The 21794-nt window shown below is 49.0% G+C and overlaps 2 protein-coding genes across 4 annotated transcripts in view; one reads left to right on the top strand and one right to left on the bottom strand.

Annotated features, from left to right (window-relative positions):
• The window catches only part of csgalnact2 (chondroitin sulfate N-acetylgalactosaminyltransferase 2), a 112103-nt gene extending 104873 nt beyond the window's left edge, over positions 1-7230 (top strand). Inside the window, exon 10 of the transcript XR_015074210.1 lies at positions 7098-7230. The gene's annotated coding sequence lies outside the window, so the exon portion shown is untranslated. The remainder of the gene's footprint in view (positions 1-7097) is intronic.
• Positions 1-16936, bottom strand: part of LOC147098648 (ras-GEF domain-containing family member 1A-like) — a 34833-nt gene extending 17897 nt beyond the window's left edge. The window contains exons 1-4 of one of the 3 annotated variants that reach the window (XM_085970616.1): positions 16622-16930; positions 8017-8196; positions 7225-7344; positions 1899-2036 (exon numbers count right to left, since the gene is read on the bottom strand). In XM_085970616.1, coding sequence (XP_085826742.1) covers positions 1899-2036; positions 7225-7344; positions 8017-8196; positions 16622-16768 — 585 coding nt within the window. In that variant the 5' untranslated portion in view covers positions 16769-16930. Of the gene's footprint in view, positions 1-1898; positions 2037-7224; positions 7345-8016; positions 8197-14687; positions 14938-16621 lie in introns of those variants that run through there. The other 2 variants (XM_085970617.1, XM_085970618.1) reach the window with 2 other exon arrangements.
• Between the last annotated feature and the right edge of the window lie 4858 nt (positions 16937-21794).

The raw sequence follows: 21794 nt of genomic DNA, 5'->3' as shown, positions 1-21794 counted from the left end.
CCTCGCAGTGGACCTTCAGCCAATTCTCAAATGGTACTTAATTTTTAGAATCACAGAAATTTCAGCACAGACTGTCTGCTCTATTCTCACTTTCCTACCTTTTAATATTGTTCCTTCTTAAGTGCTGATCTAACTCCCTTCTAAATGTTTTGACTGGCAACAACAACAATTTGCATTTATCTAGTGCCTTTAACGTAGTAAAACGTTCCAAGGCACGTTACCAAACAAAATTTGACACCCAGCCACATGAGGAGATATTATGCCAGATGACCAAAAGCTTGGTCAAAGAGGTAGGTTTTAAGGAGCATCTTAAAAGAGGAGAGAGAGGTAGAAGGGGCAAAGAGGTTTAGGGAGGGAATTCCAGAGCTTAGGGCCCAGGCAGCTGAAGGCGCGGCCGCCAATGGTGGAGTGAAGGAAATCGGGGGATGCGCAAGAGACCAGAATTGGAGGAGTGCAGCGAAAATCGGAGGGTTGCAGGGCTGGAGGAGGTTTACAGAGATAGGGAGGGGCGAGGCTACGGAAAGATTTGAAAACCAGGATGAGAATTTTTAAAGCGAGACTCTTGGGCTTCAATAGCCCCCCTTGCGATAATGGATTCTATTTCCTAATAACTTTCGTGTGCTTGTGTGAGAAAAAATAATTCCTTGTAAAACTCTTCCTTGTGGGTTCGCCTTCCCTGGTTCTTTTTTAAATGTTATTTTTGTCAGCTTGAGGTCAGCTTGCCCACTGGGACTGTGGGTCGCAGGGAAAATGTTTTCTCTCAAGGGAGGAGAAAACTCGTTCTTGCATCAATGCAACTGAGTCAACTTTTAATTGCCCAAATGACCGATTCTCAAGCTTTAGTCACTGGACAGCATTCTGGAATGAGCTTTTGGACTTGGCTTGGCCGACAACAGGCTGGGAAGGACCCCAGCAAGTCACAAAGGATCGGTGTCGACAGGAAAGCAGAGAAAGAAACAGCAAAGGGCTGGAGATGGGGCTACAGGTATTGGTGCTCGACTAGTCTGGTCAATGCTGTGAGCTGGCTACCCAGCAAATGAAAATTTCAGGTCTGCATTACGACTTTGCGGGGTTGATACTGGCCGTGGAGGGGCCGAGGCCCCGACTGGTCCCCACATCTCGTCTCCATGCTGGGAGACAACAGCAGAGGTCTTGCATAGAATCTTACAGCGCTGAAAGAGGCCATTCGGCCCATCGTGTCTTTGAAAGAGCTCTCCAATTAGTCTACAACAAAACAACAACTTGTATTTATATAGCGCCTTTAGCATAGGAAAAATGTCCCAAGGTGCTTCACAGGAGCGTTACTAAACAAAATTTGACACCGAGCCCCATAAGGAGATATTAGGGCAAAAGAAGTAGGTTTTATAAGCAGCGACTTAAAGGAGGAGAGAGAGACAGAGAGGTTTAGTCTAATTCCCTTTCGAAAATTACTATTGAATCTGCCTCCTCCACCCTTTCGGGAAATGCATTCCAGATCATAATAACTCGCTGCTTAAAATAAATTCTCCTCATCTCCCCTCTGGTTCATTTGCCAATTGCTTTAAATCTGTGTCCTCTGGTTACCGACCCTCCTGCCATTGGAAACAGTTTCTCCTGATCTGCTCTATCAAAACGCCTCATGGATTTTGAACACCTCTACTAAATCTCCCCTTAACCTTCTCTACTCTAAAGGAGAACAGCCTCAGTTTTTCCCGTCTCTCCACGCAACATGGATCTTGAAATTACGCCGGGGACAAGTGTAACGCCTTGGAAGTGAAAATGCCAGTGGAAACTGTTTCTCTGTATCTACCCCTGTCAAAACGCCTCACAATGGGGGAACATAGGGGAATGTCAAATTCTTTGGAAAATTCCGCAAGGCTAAAATAGTAAAAAAAAAATTCAGCTCTTTTTTTTCTCACCTCATCGCACTGTGCGATCTGGTGAGTGATCTCCTTGAGTTCCTTCATCGATTTCTCGTCCTGAAAATCGTGCGGGAATGTCTCGGTCCACTCTGTCAGCAGCTGGATGATTTTCGGGACAAATTCCTTCACTTTGGCCTGTGGGAGAATGAACCGAGAGCTTGATGACACGACGACATCAACGACAATTTGCATTTTATACAGAAAAAAATGTCCCCGAGGCACAATGGACGGCGAGCCAAAGAAAGGAGATATTGGGAGGGCCGACCAAAAGCTTGGTCAAAGAGATGGGTTTTCAGGAGGGTCTTAAACATAGAAAAATAGGAGCAGGAGTCGGCCATTCGGCCCTTCGAGCCTGCTCCGCCATTCAATATGATCACGGCTGATCCTCTATCTCAATACCATATTCCCGCTCTCTCCCCATACCCCTTGATGCCTTTTGCGTCTAGAAATCTATCTCTCTCCTTCTTAAATATATTCAGTGACTTGGCCTCCACAGCCTTCTGTGGCGGAGAATTCCACAGGTTCACCACCCTCCGAGTGAATCACCACCCTCTGAGGGCCACCTGAGGAGGACAGCAAGGTGGAGTGACGGAGAGGTTTAGGAAGGGAACGCCAGGACGTAGCGCCTAGGCAGCTGAAGGCACGGCTGCAAAATGTGGAGCAGTGGGAGAGAGGGATGAACAGGAGGTCAGAGTCAGCGAGATGGAGAGTTTGGGGGTAGGGGTTGTAGAGCTGGAAGAGGTTACAGAGATGAGGGAGTGGAGAGGCCACAACGGGATTTCAAAGGATTAACAAGCAATAAGACGGTGCAGCTCTAAAGGTATTTGAAAGATTTTTTTTTAACATAATCTTTGGTTTTAACTATTTGCAATGATCTACCAAGCTAGCTGAATTTCACCCATTGTTTTGTCAGTTAAGTCAACCCCTGTTAAAGTTTTGGCCTGTAGAGATTGTAGTGATCTAATGAAACAGCTTAAAGGTAAAGAAAAGACTTACAATAACAGTGTCCTTAAAGACATCTGAAATAGCTTTGCAGCCAATGCATTCTTTTTGAAGCACTGGGTATCTAAACCCTAAAAAAAATCCTAGAGGGAACCCAAACGCTAAAAATCCCAGTGATTTGCAAGACATCCCGGGGTCCTGCCAAGGTCGCGGATATCTCTCTGTGCACACACTCTGCGAGCAAGGCTGAGTGCACGCACACATCGCACTCAACTTACACCAAGCCAACTTTTCTGACACTATAAATGAGCCACGCTGTGTCGCCTCAGCCCCCGTCCCCACCCCCCGCACTAACAGGGTAACGGGGCGGTGAAATGGTTACAGAGCCATGCACTGCCACAGGTGCTGGCCACTGTTGCCTGAAACAAAGTGTTCTCGGAGCAAAGATTAGAAGGGGCGGGTGTAGCGTGTGAAGCTGCCCGATGCTGGCGCCCTGCCATGATTTAACTTTCGACGGAGCCCTGCCTGTTCTCAGTAGTTTTGACGTTACTGCTGGCAACTGTGGCACCTCGCCAGGAGAGGAATGTTGTCAGATGTTCACCCTCAACCTCCGTCTAGACTTAGCATTAGATAAGAACATTGAGCTGGGGAGGGGGGGTGGGTTGGGGGAGCACGGAGGAAGATTATTAACTCCTCGAACTTGTTGTTCGGGTCGCGACAATCAACTAGTTCTTCCACTGGAAGTCAACAAGAGTTAATAAAATAAATTTTGAATCCTGTTAGTATGAGAGGGTTAGAATGCAGGATAAATATTTAATCTGGCTGTTCCTCTCTCATGTTACAAGAGCCTGCTAGTATGACAGCAGTGTACAAGAGATATGGGTAGCAGGGCTAGTTATAATTATTAATTATTGTGTTCTGAAATCCAAGGGCTTCTGCTGATGTTGGTGATCCAGAGACTGAATTAGTAACTTTCGCGGATGGCCAGTCTGCCTGTTGTTCTTTAAAATGTGTAAAAAAATCTATAGACTTTTTAAAAACAGTCCTCTCTCTTTTACTTTCCACACCATCCTGTGGGCGCAAGCAAGGGAATTAGAAACCAGCAGATGAAAGGGAGGATCCAGGGCAAAGGGGGTCTCGGGATGAGAGAAAGGGAAGGCGAAGAAGAACGGAGGGAAGGAAGAAGGCCAGAGTTTTACTACAAAAAGAAAATACTGCAGATGCTGGAAATCTGAAATAAAAACAGAAAATGCTGGAAACACTCGGCAGGTCAGGCAACATCTGTGGAGAGAGAAACAGAGTCAACGTTTCAGGTCGATGACCTTTCGTCAGAACTGGAAAAAAGCAGGAAATGGAACAGATTTTTAAGCAAGTGCAGGGGCGGGGAAAGGGGGGAGGGGAGGAAAGAACAAAAGGGAAGGTCTGTGATAGGATAGAAGGCAGGAGAGGTTAAGAGACATTAAGAGATATTCAAGGCGAGAGGAGATGGTAATGGGACAGGTTAAGAAACAAAGGATGGCTCTAGATGAAGTGTGAATTGCGCTGGCAGAATGAAAGACAGCTGCCACGTGGGAGAGAAGAAAAGACACAAACAAAAAGGTGTGGATAAAAGTGTTTTACTATGTTCTCCCCAGTGTCCTGGGCCCAATATTTATCCCTCAATCAACATCACTAACGCAGATTATCCGGTCATTATCAGGTTGCTGGTTGTGGGAGCTTGCTGTGCGCAAATTGGCTACCGCGTTTCCTACATTACAACAGCGACTGCACTTCAAAAAGTACTTCATTGGCTGTAAAGCGCTTTGGGGGCGTCCTGAGGTGGTGAAAGGCGCTAAAGGGGGAGTCCAGAACCAGGGGTCACAGTCTAAGGATAAGGGGTTATCATTTAGCATTTGCAGGGCTGCGTGGATTTTCATTTAGAACTGAGATGAGGAATTTTTTCACCCAGAGAGCGGTGAACCTGTGGAATTCTCTACCATAGAAGGCAGTTGAGGCCAATTCATTAAATATATTCAAGAAGGAGTTGGATATATTTCTTAGGGCTAAAGGGATCAAGGGATATGGGGAGAAGGCAGGGACAGGGTACTGAATTTGGATGATCAGCCATGATCTCATTAAATGGTGGAACAGGCTCGAGGGGCCGAATGGCCTACTCCTGCTCCTATCTTCTATGTTTCTACAGAAATGCAAGCTCTGTCTTTCTTTATGTGCTTCTGAGATAGTGGAGACAAAAAACAGATGAGTCACAGCCATTTGTCACAGGCAGACTCGGATCTAACCCAAGAACTGTTAAAACTCCCTTCTGTTACCCAGCAGAATATTTCCATATTTCACAGCAACATTATGTAAATCACATTTCTGTCTCACAGACCATTCCCGGTGAGCAAATAGCGAGCAAGTCAGAGCCGACAGATTTCACACGTTCGGCTGCAGGCGCGTGCAATTTGCGACTCTGTCAAAAACACATTTTAAAATCTCACAGCAAGGCCTCCCCTCGTCATTGAGCGCGTGCTGCAGGCGGGAGCTCTGTTGCCAAGAGTCTTTTTTCATCTTCCATTATTTGCCAGAGTTTTAATTCTTCAGTAATGAAATGGGAATTCACACATGGGAAAAAAAATCCACGCAGCCCTGCAAATGCTAAACCCAGGCCCCCGTCTGGTCTGTCAGGCGGACATCCCACGCCAGCTGCTGTTCGAGGAAGAGCAGGCGATCCCCCTGGGAGTGGGTGACACGATGGCGGTGTCCCCTACAAATCTGGGAGGGGCACAAGATGTGCGTTCGGTCCCAAATGAGACGCCCGAGCAGCACTCCAACCTAGGATGGCCACCATTTACTTCTAAAAACAAATTTAGGCACCCGCCCTCCTGGCCTTTGCCCACCTCGCCCCCTGCCCTGCCAACGTGCCTGGTGCCCAACAGACGGGTAGAGGGAGCCTCTCCGATGCCTGGTGTCCAATAGATGGGCAGCGGGAGTCTCTCCGATGCTTGACATCCAACAGACGGGCAGAGGGAGTCTCTTCAATACCTGGTGCTCAACAGACGGCCAGAGGGAGTCTCTTCAATACCTGGTGCTCAACAGACGGCCAGAGGGAGTCTCTCCGATGTCTGGTGTCCAACAGACAGGCAGAGGGAGTCTCTCAGATGCTTGGTGTCCAACAGATGGCCAGTGGGAGTCTCTCCGATGCCTGGCGTCCAACAGTGCAGCCTAGCGCTCTCGACCATCGAAAGAGAGCCCTAGAGCACCATTAACTTATACAATCTGCACTGACCTCACTATATCCAGCGACGTGATCCCATCGCACCCGTGCTGAGCCGCTGGCGCGGTGTATGGGTCACGTGATATCTACCCCCCACTCCCCTCCCCCCCCTCCAGCGCTAACACCGCTAACTAGCCATTCATCTCGTTGGCCGTTTGCGGGATCTTGCTGTGCACAAAACCAAGTCCCTCCACTTTCCTTCGTTGTATGGGAAGCATGTTGAGGTCCCCGAGATGTGACAGGCGCTGTATGAATGCAGGTCACTGCTTTTGCATGTGGTGGAATAGGGTTGTGCCAATGTTTGCCCCATGATGCGATGACATAATCATAATATTCAGAGCCAGCCCATTCAGGAGTGAAATCAAGAAGCACTTTTTCCACACAAAGGGCAGTCGGTATCTGGAACTCTCTCCCCCAAAAGGCTGTGGATGCGGGGGGTCAATTGGAGCTTTCAAGGAAGAAAATCAATAGATTTCTGTTGGGTAGGGATATCAAGGGACATGGAGCAAAGGCGGGTAAATGGAATCGGTGCACAGGCCAGTATGGTCTAACTGAATGGCAGAGCAGGCTCGAGGGGCTGAATGGCCTCCTCCTGTCCCTATGTTGTGAGGGTGAACTCCCAGTGTTTACTCAGTTACTCCGCCAGCACAGATGCAGGAAGGATGTTCCCGATGGCCGGGGAGTCCAGAAACAGGGGTCACAGTCTAAAGATAAGGGGTAAGCCATTTAAGACAAGAGATGAGGAATTTCTTCACCCAGAGAGTGGTGAACCTGTGGAATTCTCTACCACAGAAGGCAGTTGAGGCCAATTCATTAAATATATTCAAGAAGGAGTTAGATATATTTCTTGAGGCTAAAGGGATCAAGGGATATGGGGAGAAAGCAGGGACAGGGTACTGAATTTGGATGATCAGCCATGATCTCATTAAATGGCGGAGCGGGCCTGAGGGGCCGAATGGCCTATTCCTGCTCCTATCTTCTATGTTTCTATGTTACAGGGGCCGGCACTGAGAGACGCGGAATCCATACAGCACTGGCTACGGCGGAATTCTTGTCTCTTCCCCTGCTGTACACTGGAGGGGACTAGCAACGCTAAGGAAAATGCTGCCACACTCTGTTCCGTACCTTATCCGCCTCAGTTCCCGTCTCCAGCTGCTTTGTGCAGATCTGACCGACTCTTGCCAGCAACTCTTGAGGGTGGATGAAGACACGTGAACTCAGGAGAAAGGTGAAGATATACGTCCGCTGTGAGGAGGGAGAGAAACAGATACACGTTCATTCGTCAGAACTGGACGATGGCCCTGAAACTACATTCAGGGGCGGCTAGAGTACGATCGCTTAGCGCTGTCGCCTGAAAGACCCTTCGCCACGACTTTAGCAGAGGTGCGATCCCATCATAAATAAATGGGCTAAAATACGAGAGAGATGAACTGCTGGAGAATACTTGAAGTGTCCCTTTAATCAGTGCCCATATGTGTGTCTGTCTCTCAGTGCCCATGTGTGTGTCTGTGTCTCAGGGCTCAGCGCCCGTGTCTCAGGTCTCAGATCTCAGGGCTCAGCGCCCGTGTCTCTGGACTCTGAGGTCTCAGGGGTCTCAGGGCGCAGGGGTCTCAGGGCTCAGGGGTCTCAGGGCTCAGGGCCCGTGTCTCCTGTGATGGGACAGTTAACGTACCAGACTGGGATGGGCTTCGACAAGAGCGTTAATGTATCAGCTTTGTTGGGGCAAATGACCCTTTTTCTCATCCCTGACGTTTCTTGTGTTCTAATCAAAATGCCAGTCAGGAGGATTTGACGGTAACAAGGCCACAAATCGAATACAAAACTGAGGAAAACCATCCCTCCAAATCTCACTGATCAAAATATCAGAACATTCTGATGGTTAGGATGCGAGAGGATTAACCTGTGCAGAATACTCACATCAGGGTAGTAGTCAACCGTGGGCACCAAGTGCTCAATGAGCACCTCGAGGGACCCCGAAACTAGACTGCCGTCCTGGTACACCGGGTCTCCGCACTTCTCCTCCATATCTGGTTGCACATGACCGCTACAACTGGTACCAAGCATGCTTGGGAAAATTGGCGTCTGGGGCATAGTTTCCTAGAGAGAGAGAGAGAGAGAAAATGTGAGCAACCTGGGACCGCCCTTGCTTTTTAATGCAACCAATAACTTCCCTTTCCTTCCATAAAGAAAGACTTGCATTTATGTAGCGCCTTTCACAACCTCAGGACAGTCCAAAGCGCTTTACAGCCAATGAAGTACTTACGAAGTGTTGTAATGTAAGAAATGTGGCAGCCAATTTGCACACAGCCCCTACAAACAGATAATGACCAGATAATCCATCTTTTATATCCTCCCCTGACTACAGTCTGCTCTACCACCACTGTCAATACCAACCTATTTCGCAGTGTTCTCGCTCAGGCCAACATCCCCAGCATCGAAGCTTTGACCATGCTCAATCAGCTCCGATGGACGGGTTACATTGTCCGCATGCCCGATACGAGACTCCCAAAACAAGCGCTCTACTCGGGAGCTCCAGCATGGTAAGAGAGCCCCCAGGTGGACAGAGGAAACGATTCAAGGACACCCTCAAAGCCTCCTTGAAAAAGTGCAACTTCCCCACCGACACCTGGGAATCCCTGGCCCAAGACCACACAAAGTGGAGGAGAAGCATCCGGGAAGGCGCCGAACACCTCAAGTCTCTTCGCCGGGAGCAAGCGGAAGCCAAGTGCAAGGAGCGCACGTCAACCCAAGCACCCCACCCACCCGCCCCTTCAACCACCGTCTGCCCCACCTGTGAGAGAGACTGTAGGTCCCGCATTGGACTCATCAGTCACCTGAGAACTCATTTTTAATGTGGAAGCAAGTCATCCTTGGTTCTGAGGGACTGCCTAAGAAGAAGGAAGAAGGTTTGGGGCAGACAACTGGTGCAGTCCAAGTGATTCCAGCCCTTTCCCACCTTGGGTCAGTCGCGGCACTTGTGTCCCATTGCACCTTTTTATGCTGTTCCTTCACTCTGCCCCAACTCTTGATTGCAGACCAAGTTAGACTATCTGCATGGCTTTACCATGTCCCTATTGTAGACTATCGCACTGGTGTAAAACACATCACTACAGCTCTGCTATATTGGACTGTGGGCTCTACGATGCTGATCAGCCAGAGTCCTCGAGTCTGGGCAGGTCCAGAGAACACAGCAACGGGATCCTACCACTCAAATGCTGCTGCAGTCCCACTCTAGGACTTCCAACACACAATCCAGGCTGACGGTCCAGTGCAGAGACTGAGGCAGCACTGCACTATTGCAGCCTGGGCGGGATGTTAAACTGCGAGCCTGTTACTGTGGTGAAGACAGACGTTAAAGATCTCATGGCGTTATTTGAAGAGCAGGGAAGCATTTTGGGAATGTTTCTGAGAGAAGTCATCAGACGTTATTATAAATGCAAGTCTTTCTTTCAAATCGTTGCCCAAAATCGTGCCTCCCGGAGCATCAGATTGGGGGGGGGGGGGGAGATCCCAAACTGCAACAGCATTTTAAAACGACGACAAAAGAGAGTTAATAACTTTGGTCCTACAGACATGACATGAAGCAAGAACCGGTTTTAACAACTGAAAGAGCTCAAAAGAGTTAAAACCATTTCTGTTACTGGCAAGGTTGCCAGCGCTCCTGACAGACCAGCTGAATATTTCCAGAATTTTCTGTTTTTATTTCAGTTTACAGTTTAAAAAAAAATTATCTGATCATTTATCACATTGCGGCAATACATTGGGAGAAGGGGAAGTGCAACGAGACCTGGGTGTCTTTGTGCACCAGTCGCTGAAGGTAAGCATGCAGGTGCAGCAGGCGGTTAAGAAGGCTAATGGTATGTTGGCCTTCATAGCGAGAGGGTTCGAGTACAGGAACAAGGATGTCTTGCTGCAGTTGTACAGGGTCTTGGTGAGACCACACCTTGAGTATTGTATGCAGTTTTGGTCGCCTTATCTGAGGAAGGATGTTCTTGCCATGGAGGGAGTGCAGCGAAGATTCACCAGGCTGATACCTGGGATGGCAGGAATGACGTATGAGGAGAGATTGGGTCGATTGGGCTTATACTCGCTGGAGTTTAGAAGAATGAGAGGGGATCTCATTGAAACTTATAAAATTCTAACAGGACTGGACAGACTGGATGCAGGAAGGATGTTCCCAATGGCCGGGGAGTCCAGAACCAGGGGTCACAGTCTAAGGATAAGGGGTAAGCCATTTAGGACAGAGATAAGGAGGAATTTCTTCACCCAGAGAGTGGTGAACCTGTGGAATTCTCTGCCACAGAAGGCAGTGGAGGCCAATTCATTAAATATATTCAAGAAGGAGTTGGATATATTTCTTAAGGCTAAAGGGATATGGGGAGATGGCAGGTACAGGGTACTGAATTTGGATGATCAGCCATGATCTCATTGAATGGTGGAGCAGCCTCGAGGGGCCGAATGGCCTGCTCCTGCTCCTATCTTCTATGTTTCTATTGCTGTTTGTGGGAGCTTGCTGTGCACAATTGCTGCGCTTCCCACGTTACAACAGTGACCATGCTTGAAAAAAGTACTTAATTGGCTGTAAAGCGCTTTGGGACGTCCTGAGGTCGTCACAGGCGCTGTAGAAATACAAGTCTTCTTTTTCTTGATTTATTTTCATATAAAATATGCGGCGTGTAAATATCCATTGGAGGCCTGTCTGGAGACTGGATAACAAGCCCCGTTTGGGTAATGCGATGCCCGCGGTTGCTTCCCATGCCACTCCCTGACCCTGATCATCAGCCGGGATTAACCCCTGCACTGTGTGTTCCTGCCCTGAACGACAGGATGCCCGCCCGCTGCCCAAAAAAAACACGGCAGTGCTCAGGACCGACATGCGAAGCAGGTTAAAGAAAAACAATCCCAGCTACACAAGCAGGAACCCTGAGCTCATCAGCCGCACTTCCTGGTCCCAGGTCCAACGCTGAGAGAAAAAAAAAATACAACAAGTCCCTGGAAAGTTTTAAAGGCACAGGCCATCTCCTTATTAAACACCGGGATTTAAAACCCTTCTAACATGAAGCCTTCGTCAGCTGCTGTCATGGAGGGGCTCCCTCTTGTGGGTGCAAACTGGCAACTAATCGAGAGGCGGTCTGGTCAATGTCGAAGCACCTTATCCAGGCAAAGGAGTGGAGACAAGTGCAGTACAAACAACATAAGCTCAGCAGACACATTTCCTGATCTTGGAATCGGATATACACTTAAAGAGGACAAGTTTGTCGGGCTATGGGGAAAGAGCGGGGGGGAAGTGGGACTAATTGGACCGCTCTTTCAGAGAGCCGGCACAGGCTTAATGGGCCGAATGGCCTCCTTCTCTGCTGTATGGTTCTATGATCTGTGAGGTTGTCAGACAGGAGGAGATTGATGTCAGCGGTGCTGCAATGAGGGGGCATCTCGTGCGAGGATTCACCCACCGAAAGTTCTGGTGGGATGATGGAGACCAGAGGTCATGCTGACTTTAACATTTTAAACTTTACTCCTTCATATGACCCTGATGCAGATTTGCACAGAGCAATCGGCTGCTGAAATACTCAAATGTTCTGATTATTCTAATTATTATTGATTAGCTGGATCTGTCAGGGTACAAGGAGCTGGCTAGTGTCACAGTGAGGCTGTAACTGCACTGTGAATGGGTGGCACACTGCGCTGTGAATGGGTGGCACACCGCGCTGTGAATGGGTGGCACACCGTGCTGTGAATGGGTGGCACACCGTGCTGTGAATGGGTGGCACACCGTGCTGTGAATGGGTGGCACACTGCACTGTGAATGGGTGGCACACTGCGCTGTGAATGGGTGGCACACTGCGCTGTGAATGGGTGGCACACCGTGCTACGAATGGGTGGCACACTGCACTGTGAATGGGTGGCACACCGCGCTGTGAATGGGTGGCACACCGCGCTGCGAATGGGTGGCACACTGCGCTGTGAATGGGTGGCACACCGCGCTGTGAATGGGTGGCACACTGTGCTGTGAATGGGTGGCACACCGTGCTGTGAATGGGTGGCACACTGCGCTGTGAATGGGTGGCACACCGCGCTGTGAATGGGTGGCACACTGCGCTGTGAATGGGTGGCACACTGCACTGCGAATGGGTGGCACACTGCGCTGTGAATGGGTGGCACACTGCGCTATGAATGGGTGGCACACTGCGCTGCGAATGGGTGGCACACTGCGCTGTGAATGGGTGGCACACTGCACTGTGAATGGGTGGCACACCGCGCTGTGAATGGGTGGCACACCGCGCTGTGAATGGGTGGCACACTGTGCTGTGAATGGGTGGTACACTGCACTGTGAATGGGTGGCGCACCGTGCTGTGAATGGGTGGTGCACTGCGCTGTGAATGGGTGGCACACTGCGCTGTGAATGGGTGGCGCACTGCGCTGTGAATGGGTGGCACACCGTGCTGTGAATGGGTGGCACACTGCGCTATGAATGGGTGGCACACTGCGCTGTGAATGGGTGGCGCACTGTGCTGTGAATGGGTGGCACACCGCGCTATGAATGGGTGGCGCACTGCACTGTGAATGGGTGGCGCACTGCGCTGTGAATGGGTGGCACACCACGCTGTAACCGATTCCATTACACAATGTGTGTCTGACCACAGAAGAAAAGCCTCGAAACTACGCTATGTAATATTATTGTACAAACATGTTAATCGGAACACCATCACCTCCAACTTCCCCTCCAAGTCACACACCATCCTAACTTGGACATATATCGGCCGTTCCTTCATCGTCACTGGTTCAAAATCCTGGAACCCCCTCCCTAACAGCACTGTGGGAGCACCTTCACCAGACGGACTGCAGCGGTTCAAGAAGAACATAAGAATTAGGAGCAGGAGTCGGCCATACGGCCCCTCGAGTCTGCGCCGCCATTCAATAAGATCATGGCTGATCTTCGACATCAACTCTACTCTCACTCCTGATCCCCATATCCCTTGATTCCCCTGTGGTCCAAAAATCTATCGATCTCAGCCTTGAATATACTCAATGATTCAGCATCCACAGCCCTCTGGGGCAGAGAATTCCAAAGATTCACAACCTTCTGAGTGAAGGAATTTCTCCTCATCTCGATCTTAAATGGCCGACCCCTTATCCTGAGACTATGCCCCCAAGTTCTAGACACTCCAGCCCGGGGAAACAACCTCTCAGCATCTACCCTGTCAATCCTCTTCAGAATCTTGTATGTTTCAATGAGATCACCTCTCATTCTTCTAAACTCCAGAGAGTATCGGCCCATTCTACACAATCTCTCCTCATAGGACAGTCCTCTCATCCCAGGAACCAATCTAGTGAACCTTCGTTGCACCGCCTCCAAGGCAAGTATATCCTTCAACAACAGCAACAACTTGTATTTATACATGTCTTCCTTGGTCTCCTTATCTTCCTAAGGTAAGGAGACCAAAACTGCACAGAAGGCGGCCCACCACCACTTTCTCAAGGGGCAACTATGGATGGGCAATAAATGCTGGTCTTGCCAGCGATGCCCACATCTTGAAAATGATTGTTATTTTTTTTACATGTGCACAATAATATCACGCCATCTAATTTTTGGGATGTAAAGTCAAGAATGAGGAAAAAAGACCACGAGGCCCATCGAAGACAGAACTCGGCCGATTGTCAAAGAGGAGAGACGGGGAGGGCAGAACCTGGCACATCTCTCAACCGCCCCGCAGTGGACAGTTAACCAGCACATTGGCTGCCTCCCCTCTTGGCTTAGGAATGACCAGGGGTTGTGAGGGACAGGTGGCAACTCATAAAAAGATAAAACAACTGCAAATTTTTTTTTAAGGTATCCAGTGTCCCACACAGGAAGAAACTCCGGCTCGTTGACATGCCAACGTGTTGCTCACAGCTCCTCACCTCCCTCGCAAACACGGCAAGTTAAAAATACACAACTATCTCACTTCTTCACCTTGGCCAAAGGAGTGGGCCTTTGGCGTAGTGGTAGCATCCCCGCCGCTGGGCCAGAAGGCGTAGGGTTTCGAACCCCGCTCCAGACAGTCCCGGCAAGTGGAGTCGGAGCTCCGGCTCTAAATTCTGGGTTGAAATCCAGTGGGATACTTGCATCTGTGGGTGTGGGTGGCCCCCCCCCCGCCCTCGTATGGGTTGTGGGAGCCCATAAAACCCTCCCGCCATAGGACTAACCACCCTAATGGCTGGTACGAAGATGGTTACGGTCACGGAAGGAGCATTAATCGCAGCCAGAAATCCTTCCACCATTTCATACAGTTCCCCAAAGGGAACAGTGTGAAGACACGTACGACGACCTTGGCAAAGTCAGGAGGCTTTCTGCAGAAAAATGACACGTATGTGCACACCATGTACCAAACCTGTTCCCAAATGGTATGGCCATGACACGGCACTGCACCTGATGTCCCGTAACCCAATGCTCCTCCGCTACATAACAACTTGCAAAGCTGGGCATCTCCAAGCACTTTACAAGGTTGGGTGGGGAGGTGGGTGGAATAGAAGGATAGAAAGGCCAGAGTAAAGAAGGTTTACAGGTCCAGGAGTCAGCCCCTGGCTCAGTGGGTAGCACACTCACCTCTAGGTCAGAAGGTTGTGGGTTCAAGTTCCACCCCAGAGACTTCAGCATAAATCTTAGGCTGACACTCCACTGGAGCACTGCACTGTCGGAGGTGCCATCTTTCAGCTGAGGCGTTAAACCGAGGCCCCGTCTGCTCTCTCAGGCAGCGTTAAGGATCCGATGGCACTATCTTGCTAAGAGCAGGGGAGTTCTCCCCACTGTCCTGGGCCAATATTTAGCTCTCAATCAACATCACTGAAACAAATTATTACATTGCTGTTTGTGGGAGCTTGCTGTGTGTTACCGCATTTCCTACATTGCAACACTGCAAAAGTACTTCATTGGCTGTTACGCGCTTTGGGACATCCGGAGGTTGTGAAAGACACTATATAAATGATAGTTCTTTTTTCAGGGGATAGCACAGTGGTTTTTCACTACCAGTACTGTACTGAAAATCCGCAAAAGTGCTTGGCGATATTCTGTGACATACTCAGTTGACATTTGAGCAGTTACTGAGGCAGGTACCAGACACCAAACCACGTACAGCTAATACCCACAACTTCCACGGCAAAACATCCCAAGGCACAGGGCCAGTATTTAACAAGTTGTTTAAATGGACATTGATGGGAATTGGCACTCCAGCGCACTGCGCGTCACACCAGTAAATACTCTGCTTTAAATCAAGGCGAAAGAATCAACATGCATTGAGGTGGCAGCTCATCGCACCCTCAGGTCCAGTGCAGTCACCGTTGGTAAATAGGCAACTGTTGCAGCGCACGGCAAGATCCCAACTGCTGCAGCGCACAGCAAGATCCCACAAACAGTAACCGAGATAAGTCGCCAGATTTGTTTATTTTTGGTGGTTCAGGAATAAATATTGGCCAGGACACCGGGGAGAACTCCCCTGCTCTTCTTCAAATCGTGCCATGGGATCTTTTATGTCCACCTGAGAGGACAGACGGGGCCTCAGTTTATTATCCCATTAGACAGACGACACTGGCGTGTCAGCCTGGATTAAGTGTCTTTACTCTAGTGTTGTTTCTCAGCTTTGTGGTCTCTCTTTGACAGATCTTGACTCGCTACACGTCCAGGAGTTAGACCGGAGACATACAAGAAACACACGGCGCCAGACGGGAGGGACAAGCAGGGTTTTACCCCTTGCTTACAGCCCCCTAAACGCTCCGCATTTACCGAGTGTTTATACAGGAGTTAGCACCGAGCCAGCACCAAATAAACAGTCTGCTTTCACTGCGTGTACAGTATGGGGCAGATTTTCACGAATTAGCAGAGCTGTGTGCGTCAGAAGTTCTAGGTTAATGCACCTGTTTGACAGCCTGCCCAACTTTCCATCTGTTACATTTAACCACCACGTTTGAGGCTCTGCACTGGGGGTCTAATGGGTACAATCTACCCCTCTCTGTACAGGAGTTAGCACTGAGGAATACAAGGGGTACCCAGGACCAGACAGGGGGAATGGTCAGTGTTTACTGTACACATACAGGAGTTAGCATTGAGGAACACAAGGGGTACCCAGGACCAGACTGGGGGAATGGTCAGTGTTTACTGTACACATACAGGAGTTAGCATTGAGGAGTACAAGGGGTACCCAGGACCAGACTGGGAGAATGGTCAGTGTTTACTGTACACATACAGGAGTTAGCACTGAGGAGTACAAGGGGTACCCAGGACCAGACAGGGGGAATGGCCAGTGTTTACTGTACACATACAGGGGTTAGCATTGAGGAACACAAGAGGTACCCAGGACCAGACTGGGGGAATGGCCAGTGTTTACTGTACACATACAGGGGTTAGCATTGAGGTGCACATACAGGAGTTAGCACGCAGAATAGAATCTCTTCGTAAGAAGTTCAAATGCTGAAGTTAAAAGAGAATCTGAAAGATTCTTACACTGAAACCTGAACAGTAAAATGTCAAATAAACTGACTCCTTACCCTCATCCTCAGCAGTGACAGGTTCGGCTCGCTCTCTCTGCGACTCAGTGAGACACTGAACAATCTCCGCTCTGGGGGCTGCAGGTCAAGTGAAACAAACTTCCCCAAATGAAGAATTCCCGCTGGGGTTCCCCGGCTCTCTCTCATGCACCGACTCTGTGTGTGGTGAGCTTCAAACTCTTTGTAAATAAGACTTTATAGCCCTTCCCCCTTTCTCTTCCCCTTCTGGGCTGCTTCCTTTGCAAAGTAACCGACCCAGCAGGTTTGAGGCTGCACTTCACCGTTTGAGAAAGATCATATTTTATAGCACCTCCCAGACACCAGGCAGTGGCCAGAATAACAGCTAAACACCCACGTTAGGGACTGTCTCAAAACTTCCCTTGATTACAAAAAGCGTAGAGGACGTTGTGTACCACATTCTTATTTCTCGCTGTGAAGCTCCTTTTTAAGGCTGCTAAAAGCTATCACTCTGACTAATCTTAAATCATTTCCCCAAACTCCCTGTTCATGCCGTCAAGGCCCTAACCCTAATTCCCTCCCTAAACCTCTCCGCCTCTCCCTTGCCTCCTTTAAGACACTCTTTAAAAACCTACCTCTTTGACCAAGCTTTTGGTCAGCTGCCCTAAAGTCTCCTTCTTTGGCTCGGTGTCAATTTTCGTCTGCAGCGGCTTGGGACACCTTATACAGTTAAAGGTGCTGTATAAATGCAAGTTGTTGGTGTTGTTGTTCTTGCCCGATTTCTCCCCACCCCTTTTCTGAAATTCTGATTTCCCTCACCCCTACTGAGATGTTCCACCTGACTAAAGTGTCAGTTGTGGCTCAGTGGGTAGCACACTCACCTCTGAGTTACATAGAAGATAGGAGCAGGAGTAGGCCATTCGGCCCCTCGAGCCTGCTCCGCCATTCAATGTGATCATGGCTGATCATCCAAATTCAGTACCCGGTCCCTGCTTTCTCCCCATATCCCTTGATCCCTTTAGCCTTAAGAAATATATCCAACTCCTTCTTGAATATATTTAATGAATTGGCCTCTACTGCCTTCTGTGGTAGAGAATTCCACAGGTTCACCACTCTCTGGGTGAAGAAATTCCTCCTCATCTCTGTCCTAAATGGCTTACCCCTTATCCTTAGACTGTGACCCCTGGTTCTGGACTCCCCGACCATCGGGAACATCCTTCCTGCATCTAGTCTGTCCAGTCCTGTCAGAATTTTATAAGTTTCAATGAGATCCCCTCTCATTCTTCTAAACTCCAGCGAGTACAAGCCCAATCGACCCAATCTCTCCTCATACGTCATTCCTGCCATCCCAGGTATCAGCCTGGTGAATCTTCGCTGAACTCCTTCCATGGCAAGAACATCCTTCCTCAGATAAGGTGACCAAAACTGCACACAATACTCAAGATGTGGTCTCACCAAGGCCCTGTACAACTGCAGCAAGACATCCTTGTTCCTGTACTCAAACCCTCTCGCTACGAAGGCCAACATACCATTTGCCTTCTTAACCGTTAGAAGGTTGTGGGTTCAAATCCCACTCCAGAGACTTGAGCACAAAAATCTAGGCTGACACTCCAGTGCAGTGCTGAGGGAGTGCCGCACTGTCGGAGGTGCCGTCTTTCGGATGAGACGTTAAACCGAGGCCCCGTCTGCTCTCTCAGGTGGATGTAAAATATCCCGAGGCACTATTTTGAAGAAGAGTAGGGGAGTTCTCCCCGGTGTCCTGGGGCCAATATTTATCCCTCAACCAACATCACAAAAACAGATTATCTGGTTGTTATCACATTGCTGTTTGTGGGAGCTTGCTGTGTGCAAATTGGCTGCTGCCTTTCCCACAGTCCAAAAGTACTTCATTGGCTGTAAAGTGCTTTGAGACGTCCGGTGGTCGTGAAAGGCGCTATAGAAATGTAAGTCTTTTTTTTAAAGGCGTTTGTAAACTCTGCCACCCCAAGCCAAGGTGTCGGAGATCCGTAATTCATTATGAAAGGATTAGCCAAGGAACCTTCATATTCCCAACCCATGTACACTGCTGCCTTGGCACACAGTGCAATCCAACCACCAACTCTGCCCGTGTAATTGAGAAGTGAGGCTGGTGACTGTCTCAATGACCCAGTTGGCATTATGAACCTTTTATTAATTTCCACCAGTGAAGCATCTTGGGACGTTTTACTACGTTAAAGGCGCTACACGAATACAAGTTGTTGTTGCAGACTTGTCACCTTTCGGATTGGGACTTACCCCGATGCTCCATCTGCTTCTTCAGGTGAATGTAAAAGGTCCCGCGGCACTTTCTGAAGAAAAGCAGGATCCCGGTGTCCTGGTCAACGTCCCACCCCCCACCTGCACCCCGCCCCCCCCACCAAGCTCTTGCAAAGAGTCAGCAAAGCACGATGGGCCGAACGGCCTCCTTCTGTGCTGCGTCATTCTATGATTCTAACCAACACCTCCAACCCCCCCCTCCCCCCCACAGATTATTCACCTCACTTGCTGTTTGTGGGATCTTGCTGTGTGCAAAATGGCCGCCCGAGCGGTCGCTGCACTTCAAAGTAATTCAGGGTACGTGAAGCGATTTGAGGCAGTCCTGAGAATACCCACCGTTTAAACGAGAGCTCTACCAAGGAGCCGGCGCGGGCGCGACGGGCCCAAGTGGCCTCCTTCTGTGCCGTGTCATTCCACGATTCTCTGAAGTTTGTCTGACACAAAGGACGGCACCGCTGGCCAGGCAGCACACCCTCGGTACTGCACTGCAATGTCAAGCCTAGGTTATGTGCTCAGGTTTCTGAAATGAGCCTTGCAGTGATACTAACTGAACCAAACTGACAGACAATAATGAAGCTTGGGAGGGTTTCATAATTAGTTTATTAGGGATAACAAACCTATGAACAGTTCTTGTTAGTGGCCATTTGCATACACAAATTAGGCTAACTGAACCACATAACAGCAAGTGACCTCATTGAACTTGGACAAGTATAATTATTAGTCTAATTAGGCATGACACGTTATTGGATATACCAATTAATCTTACATGATGTAAATTCAGTACCGAAAACTAGACTTTTCCTTCAAGCACAGACCCTATAAATGCATCTTTGTCAAATCTTCAGCCACCTGTGTAAAAAGGGATGAGCAACAATTGTTTTTTTTTCCTCATTTTCTCCTGAAGTTGTGATCAGGGTCGGATGGGCTCTCTGAACAGTGGTGCAATTCTCAAAGAAAAAGGGGGCGCGCTGATAATAATGTCATCATTCATGGGGTGGGCACTCGGTATATCACGTTTCACTGCTTTGATAAAAGTGTGTTTTATGAATCTTGCAGGTTTTATGAATAGATTTTGATTTATGTTGAATAATTTCTCCTCCGTACTGTACCACTATATGCTGGGTACCTCAGAGTGCAATTTAAAAAAAAAATTGTTTATGGGATGTGGGCGTCGCTGGCAAAGCCAGCATTTATTGCCCATCCCTAATTGCCCTTGAGAAGGTGGTGGTGAGCCGCCTTCTTGAACTGTTGCAGTCCCGTGTGGTGAAGGTGCTCCCACAGTGCTGTTAGGGAGGGAGTTCCAGGATTTTGACCCAGCGACGATGAAGGAACGGTCGATATACTTCTAAGTCAGGATGGTGTGTGACTTGGAAGGGAACTTGGAGGTGGTGGTGTTCCCATGCGCCTGCTGCCCTTGTCCTTCTAGGTGGAAGAGGTCGCAGGTTTGGGAAGCGCTGCCGAAGAAGCCTTGGCGAGTTGCTGCAGTGCATCTTGTAGATGGTACACACTGCAGCCACGGTACGCCCAGTGGTGGAGGGAGTGAATGTTTAAGGTGGTGGATGGGGGGCCAATCAAGCGGGCCACTTTGTCCTGGATGGTGTCGAGCTTCTTGAGTGTTGTTGGAGCTGCACTCATCCAGGCAAGTGGAGAGTATTCCATCTCGCTCCTTACTTGTGCCTTGTAGATGGTGGAAAGTGTTTAAGTGTTAAAAGCTGTTGTACAGCATTAATAATAGCCCAGTTCTATCCTGCAACACCCAGAGTTTGACATCATAATTTCTTGGAACAATCCACTCATAAATTATATTTAACCAGGGCACACACCCATCTGATCTTGAAAGCAATCTTAATGTTCCAATGTGTTTTCCCACTTTCAGTAACTCATTCTTATTTTAAAGAGGCAATTTTTTCATCTGTAGCACCCTTGGTAGAGAGCTGGAAATGTGCACTGGAAATTCAGGTGTGCATTGGAAATTCCCCATGGGCTGCGAATTGGGCACATGGCCAAGTTCCTGATATCCATTCCCAGAGTGCTATAATCTGCGCTGGAAGGGCTGCAGCTTAAGATTTGCCCCAATATTCCTTCCTCAGTTCCCAGCCAAACTGACGGAGGGGTTTCACTCAATGTTGTCCTTCAGCCAGCCAGCGAGAGGCTTGTGAGAGCGGGCTGGTGTCATTGGTCTCCTACCTTCCTCCCAGTCGGAGCCGCCTCTCTTCCCCCGACCTCCGAAGACCTCAAGCTGAGCGGACGAACTCTGTGGTACAGCCCATGAAGCTGTCAATGAGCCCAATGGAAGCCAGGAAGCATAATGACCAGCAACGAGAAGCTGAGCACTTTGACAGGGCCTCACTACTTTAACCAGTGGCTCAATGAGTAGCACCCTTGCTACTAAGTCAGAAGGTAGTGGGTTCAAGTCCCAACTCCAGAGACTTGAGCACAAACATCTAGGCTGACACTCTGTGGAGTGCTGCACTGTCGGAGGTGCCGTCTTTCAGATGAGACATTAAACCGAGGCCCCGTCTGCTCTCCCAGGTGAATGTAAAAGATCCAACGGCGCTGTTTCGAAGAAGAGCAGGGGAGTTCTCCCCGGTGTCCTGGGGCCAATATTTATCCCTCAATCAACATCACTAAAAACAGATTATCTGGTCATTATCACATTGCTGTTTGTGGGAGCTTGCTGTGCACAAATTGGCTGCTGCGTTTCCTACATTACAACAGTGAGTACACTTCAAAAAGTGCTTCATTGGCTGTAAAGCACTTTGGGACGTCCGGTGGTCGTGAAAGGCGCTATAGAAATGCAAGTCTTTCTTTCTTAACAATGAAATAAAAATCAACATTCTGGGCGTGGGGTGTTGGGGGGGGGCGGAGGTTTTTCCACATGAAGAATGCTTGGGCCTACTTGGACTAGAACCAAAATCCA

The sequence above is a fragment of the Somniosus microcephalus genome, chromosome 29 (assembly GCF_052327205.1).
Source record: "Somniosus microcephalus isolate GS21.2 chromosome 29, FLI_Smic_1.0, whole genome shotgun sequence".
Classification (NCBI taxonomy): Eukaryota; Metazoa; Chordata; class Chondrichthyes; order Squaliformes; family Somniosidae; genus Somniosus; species Somniosus microcephalus.
This window is presented reverse-complemented; position numbering and strand designations above follow the sequence as displayed.